At 43.5% G+C, this 16,607-nt stretch overlaps 2 protein-coding genes across 2 annotated transcripts; one reads left to right on the top strand and one right to left on the bottom strand.

The window, feature by feature from the left end:
* Positions 1–6,944: 6,944 nt before the first annotated feature.
* LOC123164648 (E3 ubiquitin-protein ligase SINA-like 2) lies at positions 6,945–9,345 on the top strand. The gene is made up of 3 exons (XM_044582198.1): positions 6,945–7,241; positions 7,503–7,768; positions 8,037–9,345. The coding sequence occupies exons 2-3, from the start codon at positions 7,619–7,621 to the stop codon at positions 8,943–8,945; spliced, it is 1,059 nt and encodes a 352-aa protein (XP_044438133.1). The 5' UTR covers positions 6,945–7,241; positions 7,503–7,618; the 3' UTR covers positions 8,946–9,345.
* Positions 9,346–13,150: 3,805 nt separating this feature from the next.
* On the bottom strand, positions 13,151–15,546 carry LOC123180189 (ribosome biogenesis regulatory protein homolog). Its single transcript, XM_044592158.1, has 7 exons — positions 15,231–15,546; positions 14,906–14,957; positions 14,692–14,820; positions 14,070–14,187; positions 13,767–13,953; positions 13,562–13,675; positions 13,151–13,485 (listed from the first exon to the last, which is right to left on the bottom strand). Exons 1-7 carry the CDS (start codon positions 15,495–15,497, stop codon positions 13,357–13,359), a joined length of 996 nt encoding a protein of 331 aa, XP_044448093.1. The 5' UTR covers positions 15,498–15,546; the 3' UTR covers positions 13,151–13,356.
* Positions 15,547–16,607: the final 1,061 nt, after the last annotated feature.

Here is a 16,607-nt window from a genome sequence, read left to right as displayed (position 1 = left end):
TTGAGAATGGTAATTATCAACTTAGCTTAATTTATGTTGAGGCATTCCTTGCATCGTATGTTGAGGTCAAGTATTAGATAACTCTTCCCGCAAAACAAAAGTATTAGATAACTCATAGAGGTGGTAGCGCTGGTGCTAAACTTCTAATTGAATTTTCCACTTACTTTTCTTCTCTTATCACTCTTTTGACTGATTGGGAAGCTTGGACGAAACAAGAATACAGGAAATTAGGGCTCTATCGACCTAGAGTCATCCCAGGTTGGGTGACCCCATGGAGACCAAGCCGCCTTCGCTGGAAACACCAACTCCCACAACTTTAGCTACCGCCGACCGTCACCTTGGTGGCTGTGGGCCCCTTCTCCATCAAAGGTGGGGGGGTCTCATGGGAGTGCGTGGAGGTATTGTGGATGTTGAAATTGTGTCGAATATTTGTACAAGTTAGGTTATAGTTGGACTTGGAGTCATACGGTGTGTAGACAGAGTATAATGTAATGTCCTAGTAGGACTCTTGTATCCTAGGCCTCTTATATAATGTGAGGGTAGACAAACGATGTAAGCTATGTCAACATAATAGCACAGCCACGCAAGGGAGACGGCGGCGTGTGCCAACGCCCGAGTGACCGGGGTGCGGTGTTGTGGCCGTGTCATGGGGGCTAGCGCCCATAGTCAAGCTCCGAGGATGTAGCCATATCGATGAATTTCGTTAACAAATCTTGGTGTCAAGTCTTGTGTGATTGTTTGATCCTTGGTAGATCGACTACGCACCTCGGATTATTCTAACAGTGGAGGCTTGGTTGCGCGTGATCGTGTGAGCTGCGGAGACGGCACTACGGCATGGTTGCATGAAGGCCCGCCAACTGCGCGGAGGTGTTGCAATACCATTGTTGGGTTTCTCCATTCCGAACTTCTTGAGTCGGTGTACTAGGTTTGTGATATAAAAAATGGCATCCCCTCATTTGTTTGATTTGAAGCCCAAGATAAAACTTGAGTTCAACCCTCATCTACGTCTCAAACTTGCTTGCCATTAGATCACCAAACTCTTTGACGAAATGTAAGTTACTTCATCGGAAAATAATATCATCCATATAAATTTGACAAATAAAGAGTTCATCATTGTCAGGTTGGTAAACAGAGTATAGTCAAGTTTTCTATTTCAAAACCTTTTTCCAGAAAGAAACATCTTCCAACACTCACCAAGCTCGAGAAGCTTGTTTGAGTCCATAAATAGGTTTGTGAAGTTTGTAACATTATTAGGTTTCTTAGGTTTTCGAAACCGGGTGATTGGTTAACATAAATCTCTTCCTTGGTGTCTCGGTCATGCGTGTAGAATCGTTGATGGGTGTGTGCAAGCATGTCTTCGGCGGATCACTCCTTGGTGGATTTTCTCGGGTATGGTTGTAGTTCCTCAACGTTCGTGAATTTTCTAGTTGGATCTTCCGATTTACGCTACACTTCAACGGTGGCAGTTGTTGTGTTTTCGTGTGCTGGTCCTATGGGGCCTTAGCACGACGACTTCCAGACGGTCTATTACAGCAAGTTTTGCCTGGCTCCGGTGAGGGAGGCGCGATGACGGCGGCGCGCATTTGGCTCGCTTTGGTGGTTGTAGTTGTCGCTAGGTGGTCTATGGATCTAGATGTAATTTTTATCATTTCTAGTGTTCGTTGTACTGACATGATTGAAGATGAATAGATCAGAATTTCTCTCACAAAAAAAACCTCTTCCTTGACTTTACCATTCAAAAATGCATGTCTTTATGTCCATCTGGTATCATGTAATATTATAGTGATTTTCGTAGGCAAAAAGAATGTCAATAGCTTCTAGTCAGGCAAAGAGAGCATAATTAAGTTCAACTAGCAAACCTTATAATTGAATATATCACTAGTAAACATGCACGCGCGTTGCAACGAGGAAACAAACCACCTAACCTAATAGTATACAAAACTAAATGGTGCATCTAGTTAGTCCTTCGGTCTATACAAAATTGATATTACAATATGTCGTGTATCGTGGGCATTTTTTCTCCTCTATATAGTGATGATGGACTTGCCTGTAAAGAAGTATGCGCTGGTAAAACAAAAGGAAATTGTAATGGATATATTAAAGTCCAAGCTCCATTGACAATAGGTAAAAAGATTAATCTTTTCACACAAAAAGGTAAAAAAGATTAAACAATTGAAGTACACCTTTGTATAAATCTATGGAAAATCATATCTATGAAATTACTCACCAAGATGCATGACGAAATAGCGACATAATCCCTCCGTTTCTAAATATAAGGTGCCCCAGTTTTCATGCAAGTCAAACCTATATATGTTTGACCAAGATTATAGAATGACATCAACATCAACAACACAAAATAAATAAAATATGAAAATACTTTTCGTGATGGGTGTAATAATAAAATTTTGGTATTGTAGATACTGACGAATCCCCTCCAGCGACGTGTGTGAGCACCAGCAGCAAGGTGGCCGCTCCCTGCGTGCGTGCTCTGGCCGTGCCGTAGGAGAAGAGATGCCTCTGAGGAGGGTGGATTCGGGAGGATGGCCAGATGTCCACCATACCATGGCCACGCCCTGTGTGCCATAGGAGAGGGGATGGGGAGTACTTGCCTCTGAGGAGGGTGGATTCGCGATGATAGAACCACCTCACAAGTAAAAGCATCGCCATGTCTCCTCTCGTCTCGCTGTCGTCCGGCTTTAGACATTTTTTTAACTCATAAACATATTTGAAATTGTGAACATTTATCAAATTCATGAACACATTTATAAATTTTCAAACATTTTATAAAATCAAGAACATTTTTTGAATTCATGAACATTTTATATTATTTGCAAACATTTTTTAAAATTGTGTATTTAATAATTTTCTTGAATTTTTCAACATTTCTAGAATGGACGAACATTGTTTTGGAAATTTGTGGAACAATTTGTGAAATTCAAGAACATTTTTTTATTTAGTGAACATTTTTTGAAATGCATGATCATTTTTTGAATCAATGAACATTTTATGAATGGATAAAATATTTAGTAAGTATCGAACAGTTTTTGAATTTGTAGGATTTTTTCCATTTACGAACATTTTTTAATTGGCGAAAAAAATTAATTTCATTAACATTTTTAATACAAGAAAATTTCAAAAAATCATGAATATTTTTTATTTCCCAAAACATTTATTTTCAAACTTTTTTGAATAAGCAAGCATTTTTATAAAATCATGAATATTTTTTGAATCCACACACATTTTATGATTTATTAAACATTTTATTTCAAAATTCTTAGTTTTTCTAATTTTCAAAACTTTTCTGTAGTCCCAAATTATTTATAGTAGGAAAAACTAAAATGGAAAAGAAAAGAATAAAAAATGAAATATCAAAAACTGACCACCTGACCCAAACGGGCGTGCCGCGTCTTCTTCCAACGCACAGAGCGCAGTGTAGGAGGTCCATACTGCATTGGCCGGTTCAGGCGGAGGATCCCCTGTGTGAAACGTTTTTGTATCACTTATAGGTGACATTGATGGATAATATTTTGCAACTTTGAGGGAAATTTCCATGATGTACCACAAGAAGCAATAGCCCCTTTATTATTACTAGCAAAAGGGCCCTGCGTTATAAGAGGAGAAAAAAAATCATAATCTCCAATGGCCATGATCACGTTTTGCTGCGTCACCGACATATAATATCACTCTCAATTTCGTGAAATTGTGAACATTGTTTTAAACTCGTCAACATATTTGAAATCGTCAACTTTTTCAAATTCATGTACACTTTTACAAATTTTTGATCATTTTCTAAAACCAAGAAAAAAATCACAACCATCTTATAGTATTTGCAAACTTTTTAAAAATGTGAGCTCTACTATTTTCCGCGAACATTTTATAGTCTATGTTTCCGGAACAATAACTTTTTTTTGAGTGTCTAATAGAAGTGAAAGCTCTACTATTTTCTTTTCAATTGGTGGTGGTCTACCTTTGGTAATTCATAGTAGGGCCTGCAAAAATTGGCTGCATGCTATGCATAGGTACTGGATCAGGAGACAATCCATTATTTTCACTCTGTTTTTTTTTTTTTGCTGCAGAGTGTGGTCTTCATTATTCAATTAAGTTAGCCACTGATAATTCATTATAATGATATTGCCATAAAATCTGAGCTCAGACGTATATACATATTGTCTATCAGAAGCTACGATCTATTGGATATCTTGCATGGCGATATTGCTCTTTCATTTCGATTACATCATGGTTTTGAAGTATATCCTGGGGAAGGCAAAAGGCACTTGGAGCAGCAAAACGTTGCCGGATGTATATACTTCGTATTTGTATTCTGATGTGATGCATGTACAACAAGTGTATTGTAAGAGAGACATAGTGTTGTGAGGCACACCAATTTAAATACTTGGATGCAACAAATCATGTCAAATATTTAATAAGTCTTGGGGCATATGGATGTATGATATTAGACTAATCGAGTAATGTATAATAGCTATACCACTAAATATGAGATAAGTCGAGAAAAAGTGAAATGTTCTGACTTTAGACAGCGACATTTGATTTAACTTTTGTTTGTAATTTCGTGAGAAAGATGCTTTAAAAGAAGTATGCCAAGGAGTTCCTCCTCGGTTGTCGAATTATATATGCAATGAAAATCATAAAAGCACATAATGGGAATAACGTGTGCATTTAAAATTTACATCAAAATGCAAAAACAATAATTTTAAAGTAAAAATATTTAACTTCTTTGTAGTCTCTTTCTCATAGTACTATCATTTATGATATTACAAAAGCATGTTCATATGAAAATATATTAGTCAAAATCATATAATAGAGATCGTATGGTCCATTGGAAGTACATATAAAATCTAGTCGCACAAATGTGCGGGTAACTCCGCTAGTTTGATAGTATAATATAATAGTATTGTATGGGGGTGGGGACATTGCCCCCCCCCCCCCCCCACCACCACCACCACCACCCTCAAGCTTGGACCAAGTTTGTAAGCAGTGCAATTAGAATCATCGGGTTGCAGAGAATTTAGAGGCAGAACTTTTGTTTGCATCTGTACCTCGGTGGCTTGGGATGAAAAAGGTGTATCGTAACGTTGGCGGATATGTTAAATAGCACAAACAGTGCAATATTGTAAGACGACTTTTTGTGGAACTTGAGCATCACATACCACACTGGGGTGATCAGAACATACTACATTATTAGAAAGAAAAGTGGTATGCTTACGAGGAGGACGCGGATGTATCTTACCGATGGGTACGGTGAGAAGAATGGATATGTATGTGCCTCAGGGTATCACGGTGCGTGTCTCGAAGAAATCTAAGATGCAACGGACCTTAAAAATAGGATTGTGATGCCGGTGGACAAAAAAAGTATTTTCATATGTCGTCGATCATCAAGCATGCGACGATGACTGATACAATGTAGCACCGGGAGGACCTTGCACCGCTCCCGAGCCGCGAGGATGATCCACGCCATGGAGGCAGTTGTCACTCAGGCGAACACCACCAGTGCGGCGATCATGGGGATGTTGTCGGGCAAGCATTTAGGCATCAAAGGGCAGACTGGCGCCGCTAGCACCGACCACTTCGATGTCAGCTCGTCGCCACCATGCATAGCACTACCATAGCTGCTAACATGTTGTTGATGTGCTTTGCTCTTCTCTTTTTGAAATGAGTCTCGAGACGAGCCTAATTTTGAATTAACAAAGTCATTAACCGGCCAAAAATTACGACAACCAACAACTTATAGGAAAAAATAAAGCGATATATACAAAAAGTGATGTAAAACATCTCACAGGCAATGACGGCAAAAAAAGTCAAAACAAAAAGAGAAAATAAGTGCAGCTTGCGCTGCCGAGGCTATCGTCCACCTCTACGGCCAACACCAATAAGGAAGCACATGTCATGAAAGGAGGATCTGCCAAAGGAAACGTGCCCTCGACCAGTCTCGATTGGCCATGCCAAATTACCAAGTCATCGTTCTCTGCCTTTGTAGAGGGCCACTACCCTCTCACCCTAGATTGAAGGATGATGCACCGTCAGAGTCAGTGATTCGCCCAAGAACCAGAAAGATCAGTGGTGCCCTAGTGGTAATACTGCTGGTATAGTACTATTGTTTTTAATGATACGATGGCATATATACCAGGTTATAGTTCCAAGTTGGTCCCTACATGTTATAGTTCCAAGTTCGAAATAACTAAAATATACCCGCATATATCTATAGGCATAGCTAGACATGGATTAAATTTACTATATTAAATAAAAGAGAGGTGAATTAAGCAAAAAAAACAGAACCGAGACGGCTAAAGAGGAGAGTTCCGGCCCAATGGGTTTAACTTAGCTTGTGGTAAGTGTTTTGAGTAAATGATCAACTGATCTTTCTTGATTGATTGACACTATTTCTGTGGGTACAGCAACTGTCATAGACGAGAAATCACGATGGTTGGGAGAAGAGAGAAAGAAGGGACACATCTGTTGCAAGGGTAGTGTAGGTTAGGAAATGGTAGATTCACTTAGTTACAGGTCGTGCTTGGCCATGTAGTCTATCTACTACAGCAAGTGCCTTGCTGGCGAATGACGGCTGCTGGAGCGGACCGGCGCGAGCACGGGCGTGCTTGGCCATGTAGTCTATCTACAGCAAGTGCTGAGTTGCAGAAACGCTTCTGAAACAGGGGTGAAGTTGCAAAAACATGAAGTAGGTGAGGGTGGCTCCTAACCGTCTGATCAACAACAGATCGAACGCCCACGGAGGCGGTCCAGGCGTACGAAAAGATCAGCCGGGTGAACACAAACGTTTACCAAATTATAAAGCTGAAACAGGACTTGATTTTTGAAATTTTGAAACTAATCGCGTTCTCTGAAATTGCCAAAAAAAATAAGAGGTAAAATTAAGCATGTTTTATATATAAACCCAAAAAACTGAGAAGACGCCCAGGCCCATATTCCAGTTCGTACACCTCTCGCCTCTCGCGCTTCCAAACCCTGCTGCCGCCGTCGCGCTCGCCTCCTCTTCCCCGCTCCGTCTCCCCGATCAGGCTCAGAGCCCGACGAGCGCGGGCGGCGGGGTCCGTCGGAGAGCTCGCCGGCAAGGGACGATCAGTATTCTCCCCTCTTTCTTCGGAGTAGGAGGTCACCGGAGGCAAGCGATCTCCTCTCCGGCGGCGCCACCATCAGGAAACGGCGACCTCGAGGCCGACCAGGTCTTGCAGTGGTTAGACAACGCGGGCGACCAGGTAGTTCAGGTACGGCTGCGTCCTTCTGGCTTCGTAACCTTCCTCAATTGCCAGGGTCGCACTGCCTGCCTCTGAATCGGAATAAATCTCTTGTTTTTACGGTTTCTCTGTCAGATTACTTGCGTATATGCATTGTCGCTCTTATATCTCAAATACTTCAAACAGGAAGCCAACATATGTATTAAATTACAGTTTACTTGTTTAATTAGGGCGCCTGTAAGTGTTTAAATTGCTGTTCCATGACTTTTGTTTGTGCATCTCGTGGAACAGGTGAACGGAGCAGTGAGATTGTGTTGATCAATAGGTTTGGATCTCAGTTTGCGTCTGTGATTCTAGCAGTACACATCAAGAAAGATAGTGCGAGCACCTTGGAATTTTGTTGGCAAATGGCAATCAACGGTAGTAGCTCCAGCAAGAGAAAAGTTGAAGCGCAGCGAGAGGGGGAGAGCAGCTCCAAGAAGCTGAATGTCACCGTGGGGTTGGAGACCCTTGACTGTACTATCTGCTCTGCGCCCCTCAGGCCTCCGATATTCCAGGTACTGCATCTATGTGCGTGTTCACTTGTCTTTGAACTCAACCTTTTATTTCACTTATGATAAAGCAGAAGTTAAAAGAAGCGCTTTGATGAATCTATTTTTGTATGTAGTGCTACTTAATTGGAAAGAAATTGTTTCTTGTAAACATTACATAATTAGCTATGTTAGCTCAAATAATGGAATGTGTGTGGTAGTAACCTATTTCAATTCTTTGTTTCTGGTAAGATTTATTCTTACTGGGATCCTTTTAATTCTTTCTATTCCGCAGTGCTCTGTGGGGCATTTCATATGCTCCTCGTGCCATGAATCTGAGGATCAACTGGACCATAAGTGCCCCACATGCTCTGTCAAAACTTCCTACAAGCGCTGCTTTGGAATGGAACATGTCGTCCAGTCAGTCACAGTTGCTTGCTCCAATGACAAGTACGGATGTGCGGAGAAGTTCACCTACTACAAGAAAGAAGAACACGAGAAAGCATGCCCGAATGCCCCATGCTTCTGCCCAGAGCCCGGTTGTGAATTCGCTGGGCCAACAAAGATGCTCCTGGACCATTTCGCTACCCAGCACAAGTGTCCGTCTACAAACCTTCCAGACTCTGGCACGGTGTCTCTCCGCCTACAACCGGGCCTACATGTTCTGCAATGCATCGACACCAGCTACTTTTTCTTGCTCAGCATGGCATCAAAGCCTTTTGGACATGCCATCTCAGTCGTCTGCGTCCAACCAAACGTTACGGAATTCAGGTTCGCATGTAATATGAGCTACGACTGCCTAACGACTGGCTGTTGTGGAAGTACAAGCTGCCACATAAGGAGCTCTTCACTCTCTGATGGGCTTCCGACAGTGTATGACTTGATACTTCCCAAGGGAAAGGTTTCTGATGATGAAAACGGCATCATGCTCAAAGCCACCATTCATCGTCAACCTTTAGGTCTCAGCAGATCTTGTTTTCGAGAATTGGGTCCGACTCCTGCACTTGAACAAAGGCCTGATACTTGTGATGTTGAGGAGAAGGAGGAGGAGGAGAAGGAGGATCATGAGGAAGAGGAGGAGGACGATAATGAAGAAGAGTTGGATGATGATCATGAGGACGAGGATGATGATGAGGAAGAGGAGGAGGATCAGGAGGAAGAGTTGGATGATGAGGAGGAGGAGGAGGAGATGGATGAGGACTAGGAGGATAAACCTTGAAGTCTCAGCCGCCAGCAGACCCCGTCTTCGAGGAAATTCCCCGACTCTTGCTCTACAACAAAGATCCTACTCTGATACTGATGATGAGGATAATATTACACTTTTAGTACCGTCCTTGTTTTGAGAATTGGTCCAGATCCTCTTGCTAGGTTTTCTTCTACCTCTTCTTTACCTTCTAGGCTTTGTGTGGCTTTCAGTTTAACATCAGCTATCTCAGCTGATTGATGCCGTTAGCTCTGTATTCATAACTTAAATATTAGTACAAAAATAGAGTCGGGAGAAAACCCTTCAGGTTACCTCAAAAAAGTATCAGCCTTGCTCGTTTATGCTAAAGGCTTAGCGTGGACTTGCTGCCATTATGCCGCCTTCGTGGTTCTGGTTCGATGATATACATGTCAGGCCTTGCTGCAGATGTTTGGTTATCATTTCTCTACATTTACATGAATGTGGTGGCCTGTCAGATGTTTGGTTATCTGGAAAAGAAATGAAACCCTCTGTAATTTGTGGCTGGAGTAGTTAAAGCCTTGGTTGTTGCTCTCTGCTAATATAGTACTCCATCTGTATCATTATGCTACAGGGGTAGTAGTATTTACGTGGTAATTCTGAAGTTTGCTTTGTTAAGATTTGTTTGTTTGCCTTCCCCGCACTCTGCCGCCGCCGTCACTCCGGCGCCCTTCTCAGCGAGAGGCCCCAGTAGAGAGCTCGCCGGAGAGGGACCATTAGGCTTCACCACCCCGTCAGAGGAGCAGCGGAGAAGACGTGTCAGGCCCGAGATCAACTCTGAACCTGCTGAACTTAACTGAAACTGTCGACTTCCACTGTACACACTTCGGACAGAGCGATGCTAACCGTTATCTGGCGATCCTGGCCGTGCAAGCCGCATCCAATGGACCAAGTTCAGCTACCTCTCCAGGGCACTTTCGTTTGCTGCTGTCGCCTTCCCACTTTTCTTTGCTTTAGTTGGTAAAAATCTTTTTCGCTGTATCCAGCTGTAAAAACCTTGTAAGACCACAGGTCAGTATTTTTACCAATTATTAGCCGATCTCAGTTGGTAAATCTCTTTCCAAACGGACCAAGTAGCCGATCTTTTTATTATTCACAGCTCAATTAACTAGTCAAGTAACTTGAATAACTTCACTCGCACAAGCACTTGAATAACAAGTTTGTATATGCTTGCAGCTGCTACCGGTATTTTCTGATTGATTGTGTAGCCAGGAGCTATGCCGCCTTCGCTACCACCCCTTAGCCAGATTTCGCACAGGGTCACCAGTAGGTATGACATTACACTTATCTACATCAAGTGACATATGTCAAATAAAATGTTATGTCTTGTGCTAGATCACGTGCACAGATATCCCTAGCATTCTTTACACAAAAATAATTACCATGTGCATGAACAAAACTAAGAATTATATGTTAGAAATGGATGCATTGGTGATAATCGCTACATGTAAGGTTGATACTCCCTCCATCCCGGATTAGTTCTCTTAGATTTGTCAAAGATACGGATGTCTTTAACACTATCTATCCGAAGTTACTTGTCTTAGATTTATTAAGATACGGATGTATCTAACACCAAATACTTGCGGCATATGCTTGCTAACAGGAGGAATTTTAGTGTGAGAGTTCTTAGCAAGATATCGACTCTTGCCAGTTAAGCCGGTCGTCACAAGAGGAACTTTACCTTGCTAGTTGCTCTGGCCTTTTGGACTGGCTTGCCGTCTTCTCTTTGTTTGTAAAGAGCAACAACTATTGATTCTTGTTTTCATCCCAGATCATATTTTCTAGGAGATATTTGATATTATATACTTTGAGAGTGTGTTTCCTAAAATATACTAAAAATGTCTTATTTTTTAAACGAGAGATTGTTATATAAAATGACTCTTAAACACCAAATACAATATGTTTAGAGATTTTTTTTACAGTATGTTCATGCTTCGCGAGGGTTCATCCTGGTTCTAGTCAGACCATCAAATTCAATAGTCATGTTATGTCAATTTCTTCATGACGTTAATGGCTACGCAAATGCAAACACTCTGGAAATTGACTTCAAGTTATAGATGATGATTCCGCTTAGAGTGAATAAAGCAAAAAAATGGTTTGTAAGTAAAATAATATTTATTACTCCCTCCGTTCACTTTTGTAAGACCTTTTAGACATTTAAGATAGCATCTAAAATAGTTCAATTTCAGCTGTCTTAAACGACTTACAAAAGTGAACAGAGGGAGTAGCTCTTAAAAAAGCATCATCATAAAATAGAAAATACCGATCATGATAAATGTATCTCAGTTTAGAACATGAATCCAAACATATACTCCCTCGTTCCCTCCGTCCCAAAATATAGTACGCATTAGATTTTTCTTCAAAGTCAAACTTTGTAAAATTTGACCAAGTTTATAAAAAATATCATTTAGAACACCAAATAAAAATCATTATTTCATCATGACATATATTTTCATATGGTATGTATTTGGTACTATAGATATGGATGCTTTTCTCAATAAATTTGATCAAAGTTTGTGAAGCTTGACTTTCACAAAACCAATGAGCACTAGAATATCTCCCATAAACTCTCTCATGTTCTCTAGAGCTTTTGTGAGACATCAATCCCACCATTAACCGGGTGACCTTCTCTTTATTGTAGAACACCTACGATAGATCTCAGCACACAAACAAATCACAACAGATAGGTCATCATAGCATCTAGACCGATTGCAGACATTGCCAACATAGATGTACATAAACAAACTACAATCAGTGGACCATGATAAACGTGACCATGGTAGCGTAAGTGGCAGAGGCTAGGGGGGCATCCCCCCCCCCCCCCCCCCCCCCCCCCCCCCCCCCCCGAGCAGTAGAGTGCATTGCCCCCATAGAAGCGAACACTTTAGAGATAGCATAGTTAATTGTGTACCTATGGAACATTACGTAATAATATCTGAGTTTTCTAGTGGGTCTGGGGACTCCAGGTGATGTAGCCTCTAATAATATCCGAGTTTTGTAGTGGGTCCATACTATAGATATAGAGATTGCCCGCACAAGACTTTGTCCAAGCTAAAGTTGGTCGCTTGAAGAATGCAGAGGTGGTGGATGTGCCTAAACAGGTGGTGGCGACAACTTCTTTTGGTCCCGGAAACCCGCGAGCTATCCAGGTGAGTGAGCAGCCGGACATCAAGTTGAACTCCACCGCTGCGGTGATCATCGCGATGTTGTTGAAATTTGATCGCAGGTAACAACCCGACAGTTTTGATCTGAGGCCTCTAAACCAACAGTTTTGGACCCGGTCCCCGGCCCAGTACTTGATATAAAAGAAGAAAGATAGCACATAAGTAAGAAAACAGAAACAGTGCCTATCGACCTGACAGCCCGATCCTAAGTTGCGCTAAGGGCCTGGAAGACCAAAGTCTACCGGTGGCCACCAGGAGAGGAGTGCTGCTGGCGTCCATGGGCTTCCTCCACAACTACAGTGCCCTTGTTACCACTACACCATCTATGTTTCATGCCTGCAACTCTAATGCTGGATGATCCTCGGCAGACACTTTGGTGGTGGCGGGCATACTGCCGAAGAGCTTGCATGGGCCACTTTGCAGGCGGCTTGTCTCCTCGGGCGACCATGAGCCATGCCACCATAGACAGAACGATGGGAGCTCCAACCATGTCGTGAACATTGCTTTCTTCTTCTCTTTCTTTGGGTTTTCCTCTATCGCAAGGGGTGCAATGGTGGCCTTTGCAAAGTCTGATTTATGGGAAAATGATGTGACCCGGTGGCAAATAGGCTTTGTGACCAATTAGATAAAAGACTTCACTGGCCGTACTATGGCGTGCAACTAGGCACTAGCGATGTTGTTGTTTTGGGTTGTAGTTCTTCGATATCCGGAGATTGGTAAAATCCTAGCCGCCTTCCCCGCTTCCACACCTCAATCCTAGTTGACCGCCTGATTTGACATCTTGTATTTTCTGCTCCTATTTCAATCTGTCAATGTTAGGGCACGGGAGGTACGAGGCCGTGACAAGAAGCGTTGAATGGCCGACTTGCTCTTCTTTGTTGTACCAGTGCCAGCACAACAACAACAACATAAATTGTCATCCCGTGATTCACATTTGGCATGGTTAAGAAACATTACCGAATTTCTTTGATGTTAGGTTGCTTTCTATTATAAACAAAGCTTTTCAGGAACATTTTCCAAACCTCCGAAAATATAATACGCGCATATCAGTACAGCTATGTCATAACAACATGCAGGTTCTTGTGTCATAACCAGTAACTGGATTAACAATCTTTCTCCCTTGGACTTAAACAGGACAACAACCATACAAGACTTGCCAACACTCTCCATGGTGCTTGGAAACTGCGCTCGAAGCCTACAGCAAACCACGTCTCGAGGATGATGCGGACCTAAGCACTTTTCTTTGAAGATTTCTTGTGGATTTTCTTCTGGGGCTTCAACTTATTTGATCCGGATGATGATGATTGTTTGTCCTTCCTCCTCTTGTTGTCCTTCTTCACCTTGTACATCGTGATTGCCTGGTATCAAAGCTGCTGTTAGATGCTGGGCTAGACAAATAGAGAAGGTAACATATACTGAATCGTGGAGGCTTGCCTTGCTGACATCCAAGGGCTCCTCGAAGTTTTTGGCCAGCAGGCTGTTCAGGATCTTGTCATTTTGCTGTTTCTCCAGGTTGCCCATTCCTTTCCCTTCAACAACAGGGAGGAACTGCAGAAAAGTAATAACAGTTAAGCTAACCAAACTATCAACTTAAGGCGCATGGATTTACAGAAGGCAGATAAGTTGACAGGGGGAAAACCTTTCTATTTTTGCCAGCCTTCTTAAGAGGTTTCTCGCCAGGCAACTTTTTGTCAAACTTTCCACCGCTAGCTGTTGCAGCCGAAGCCATACCAGCAACATTCTCGAGATCTTCCTTCTTAGCTTTTCTAGGCAGATCAGCTTTAGTTCCTGTGATGGGCACGGACGTGGCAGCAAGCTGTATATGACTGCATTGTTTTTCAGAAAGCTGTTATATGAGAAACTTGAGTTGCTAATGTAAAGAATAATAAACAAAGTAGTGCATGAGGTATCCAGATGATACTAGCTAGTAGGAAAGGATTACCTTGGCAGAGCACCAACTTTTGCAGCATTCTTCAAATTCCCAAGTCTGTTTTTTTCTTGCTTATCTACCCTGCCCTTCTTCTCTTCCCTTCTTTGAGCAAAAGGATCAACACCAGGCTCTGTAATAAATCATACTTAGTTAACAGGGTAACAGAATGCAAACAGGTTTTTAGACACATATGCATTTTAGAACTAATTTTATTGACAATTTAGACTCGAGAGATTCATTCAGTCATAAATGAAAAGATTATCGGAGAATAAAAATGATAGCTGGACTAAATCAGTGTACGACGCAGAAATGTGCAGGTTCTCAAGCATTTGTGTCACAGCACACGACTTGAATAGGTACTCGGTAAGGTTAAAGCTCTAAATGATTGCTACTCCCGTTACAAAACAAGATTCCTAGTCGTTAGATTCAATTAGTCAAAATGCAAAGAGCGCTGGAGATTAAAATGAACACTGGACTAAATCAGTGTACATAAGCAGAAGCATGCAGGCTGCTAAGCATTCGTGTCACAGCTCATGATAACTGCAATGTGTATTTCACACGGAAAAGCTTGATTACTACTCTTGCTACAAAACAAGATTCACCAGCCATAGATACAGAAGACGAAATTCCTCACCATCTGTCAATTTGGCTTCAATGATGGGAACGTCTCTGTCATCATTAACACGATCATAGCCGTAAGTCCGCTTCCAGGAATTAGTTTGCTCATCCCATGCACGCTTGTTCTTCTTGTGCTTGATAATACCTGCAAGCATGTTACTGTCATATTAAACCCAAGCGACATTTGCAATAAAAGCCACTCAGAAAGCCAGCAAGAATAACAAGTTCACCTTTCGATTTCGCAAACTGCTCCCACTTGGTAGGAGGCTTCGGCCTTGGTAACTGGTGACATGAGAGGTTAAGATTATAAACATTTTGCAGTCACATGCATATAGATCAGCATAAAATAAGTTTCCGTTCAGCTTGACATCTCGTTTAAGAATTAGCAGGGAGCAGGAATGAGAAATTAGAATCCATACAAGCAAAATTAAAGTGATATGCTCGTTATGGCAGCCGTAGTTCCATGCTAGTATGTTACCCTCGCGTCTGTAGCCTACAGCAATCTACTAGCCGGCGGTATGAGGGGGAGAGAGAGGGATGCAGTAATATTCTCACATGCTTCTCGCGGGGCAGGCGGTTGGCGGGCGGCGGGAGGCGGACGACGGGGCCGTCGCGGCCCTCGGTGGCCGGCAGCGAGAAGAGGGCGTCGGCGACGGCCTGCGCCAGCTCCGTGGCCTTCCGCAGGCACTCGTCCCGCAGCTCCGCCCTGGAGGAGGCGGCGGCGGCGGCGAGGTGGTGCGAGGGGTCGTAGGCGAGGAGGTGGCCCAGGTCCACCTCGAAGTTGGTGGCGGCGGCGGAGGCGGCTGCTTCTTCCGCCGCCATTGCTGCTGCGGCGAGTGTACGGGGGGTTTGGGGGAGGAGGAGGAGGAGGCGTGGTGGTGCCTGGTTGGGTTTTAGTAGTGACCTGGGCTGGGCTGCGGGATAGGTGCTGGGCCTCTGGGCTGGATAACTGAATTACTTTGCGTGACTGGGCTTCGGCCCTTCTGGGCTGGGGGCCTATGCTGCAGTTTAACCTGGATGGGTCACTTGAAGGCACTCCTGGCCATGGGCAGCCCGGCCCGAACGGCCCGGCCCGACGCCGCTCCCGGGCCAGGCTCGGGCCTAGATTTTGAGCCCGAAGACCGGGCCAGGCCCGGCCCGGCCCATCATTTTCGCGTTTTCCTGAAGGACGGGTCGGGCCGGCCTGAAGCCCGACGGGCTTTTACGTGTTCGGGTCGGGCTCGGGCCCAGAAAACAGGCCGACGGCCGGGCCGGGTCGGGCTCGGGCCCAGAAAACAGGCCGACGGCCGGGCCGGGCCGGGCTCGGGCCTGGGTTTTTTGCGTTGGGCTTGGCTAGGCCCGGCCCGAAGCCCGGCCCGGCCCGAGGTATGGCCAGGTATACAGTCGGGGGAGCAACTAGTTAACGAGCGCTCCTTCGGGAGCATCGCAACGATCAGCGCCACTTGGCGCGCTCTCAGCCATTCGTCACGTGTCGCGTTCTGGACGCTCCCTTCGGGTTTTGTTTTTTTATTTTTTCGCAGGCATTTTCAGCTTTTTAAACGGTTTTTTACGGGTTTTCTCGACGTTTTGGTTTTCCCCCGGTCTTTCTTAGCTTTTCGATCAAAAAAGAAAAAAATTTGAAAAAAAATTTGCGCGAAAAAACGCGTTTTTTTTCCTTTTGCGAAAGTCACGGTTTTTCTTCCGCGAGAGGCACGGTTGTGCTTTAGCGAGAGTCACGGCCGTGCCTTTCGAAAACGAAAAAAAACGCATTTTCTTTTTTTTTTCTTTCGCGAGAGTCACGGTTGTGCTTTCGCGAGAGTCACGGCCGTGCCTCTTAGAAAGGGAAAAACAAAACGCGTTTTCTGTTTTTTTTTTCGTGAGAGTCACGGTTTTGCTTCCACGAGAGGCACGGTTGTGCTTTCGCGAAAGTCACGGCCGTGCCTCTAGGAAAGG

Source organism: Triticum aestivum, chromosome 1D, assembly GCF_018294505.1.
Source record: "Triticum aestivum cultivar Chinese Spring chromosome 1D, IWGSC CS RefSeq v2.1, whole genome shotgun sequence".
NCBI lineage: Eukaryota > Viridiplantae > Streptophyta > Magnoliopsida > Poales > Poaceae > Triticum > Triticum aestivum.
The sequence above is the reverse complement of the archived record's forward strand: the minus strand, read 5'-3'. Positions and strand labels throughout refer to the sequence as shown.

Coding starts and splice junctions, on each gene's coding strand:
- LOC123164648 (XM_044582198.1), top strand. CDS start 7,619: ATGGCAATCAACGGTAGTAGCTCCAGCAAGAGAAAAGTTGAAGCGCAG. Junction 7,769..8,036: donor TCAGGCCTCCGATATTCCAG/GTACTGCATCTA, acceptor TCTATTCCGCAG/TGCTCTGTGGGGCATTTCAT.
- LOC123180189 (XM_044592158.1), bottom strand. CDS start 15,497: ATGGCGGCGGAAGAAGCAGCCGCCTCCGCCGCCGCCACCAACTTCGAG. Junction 13,954..14,069: donor AAAGTTGGTGCTCTGCCAAG/GTAATCCTTTCC, acceptor AAAACAATGCAG/TCATATACAGCTTGCTGCCA. Junction 13,676..13,766: donor AGGCTGGCAAAAATAGAAAG/GTTTTCCCCCTG, acceptor ACTTTTCTGCAG/TTCCTCCCTGTTGTTGAAGG.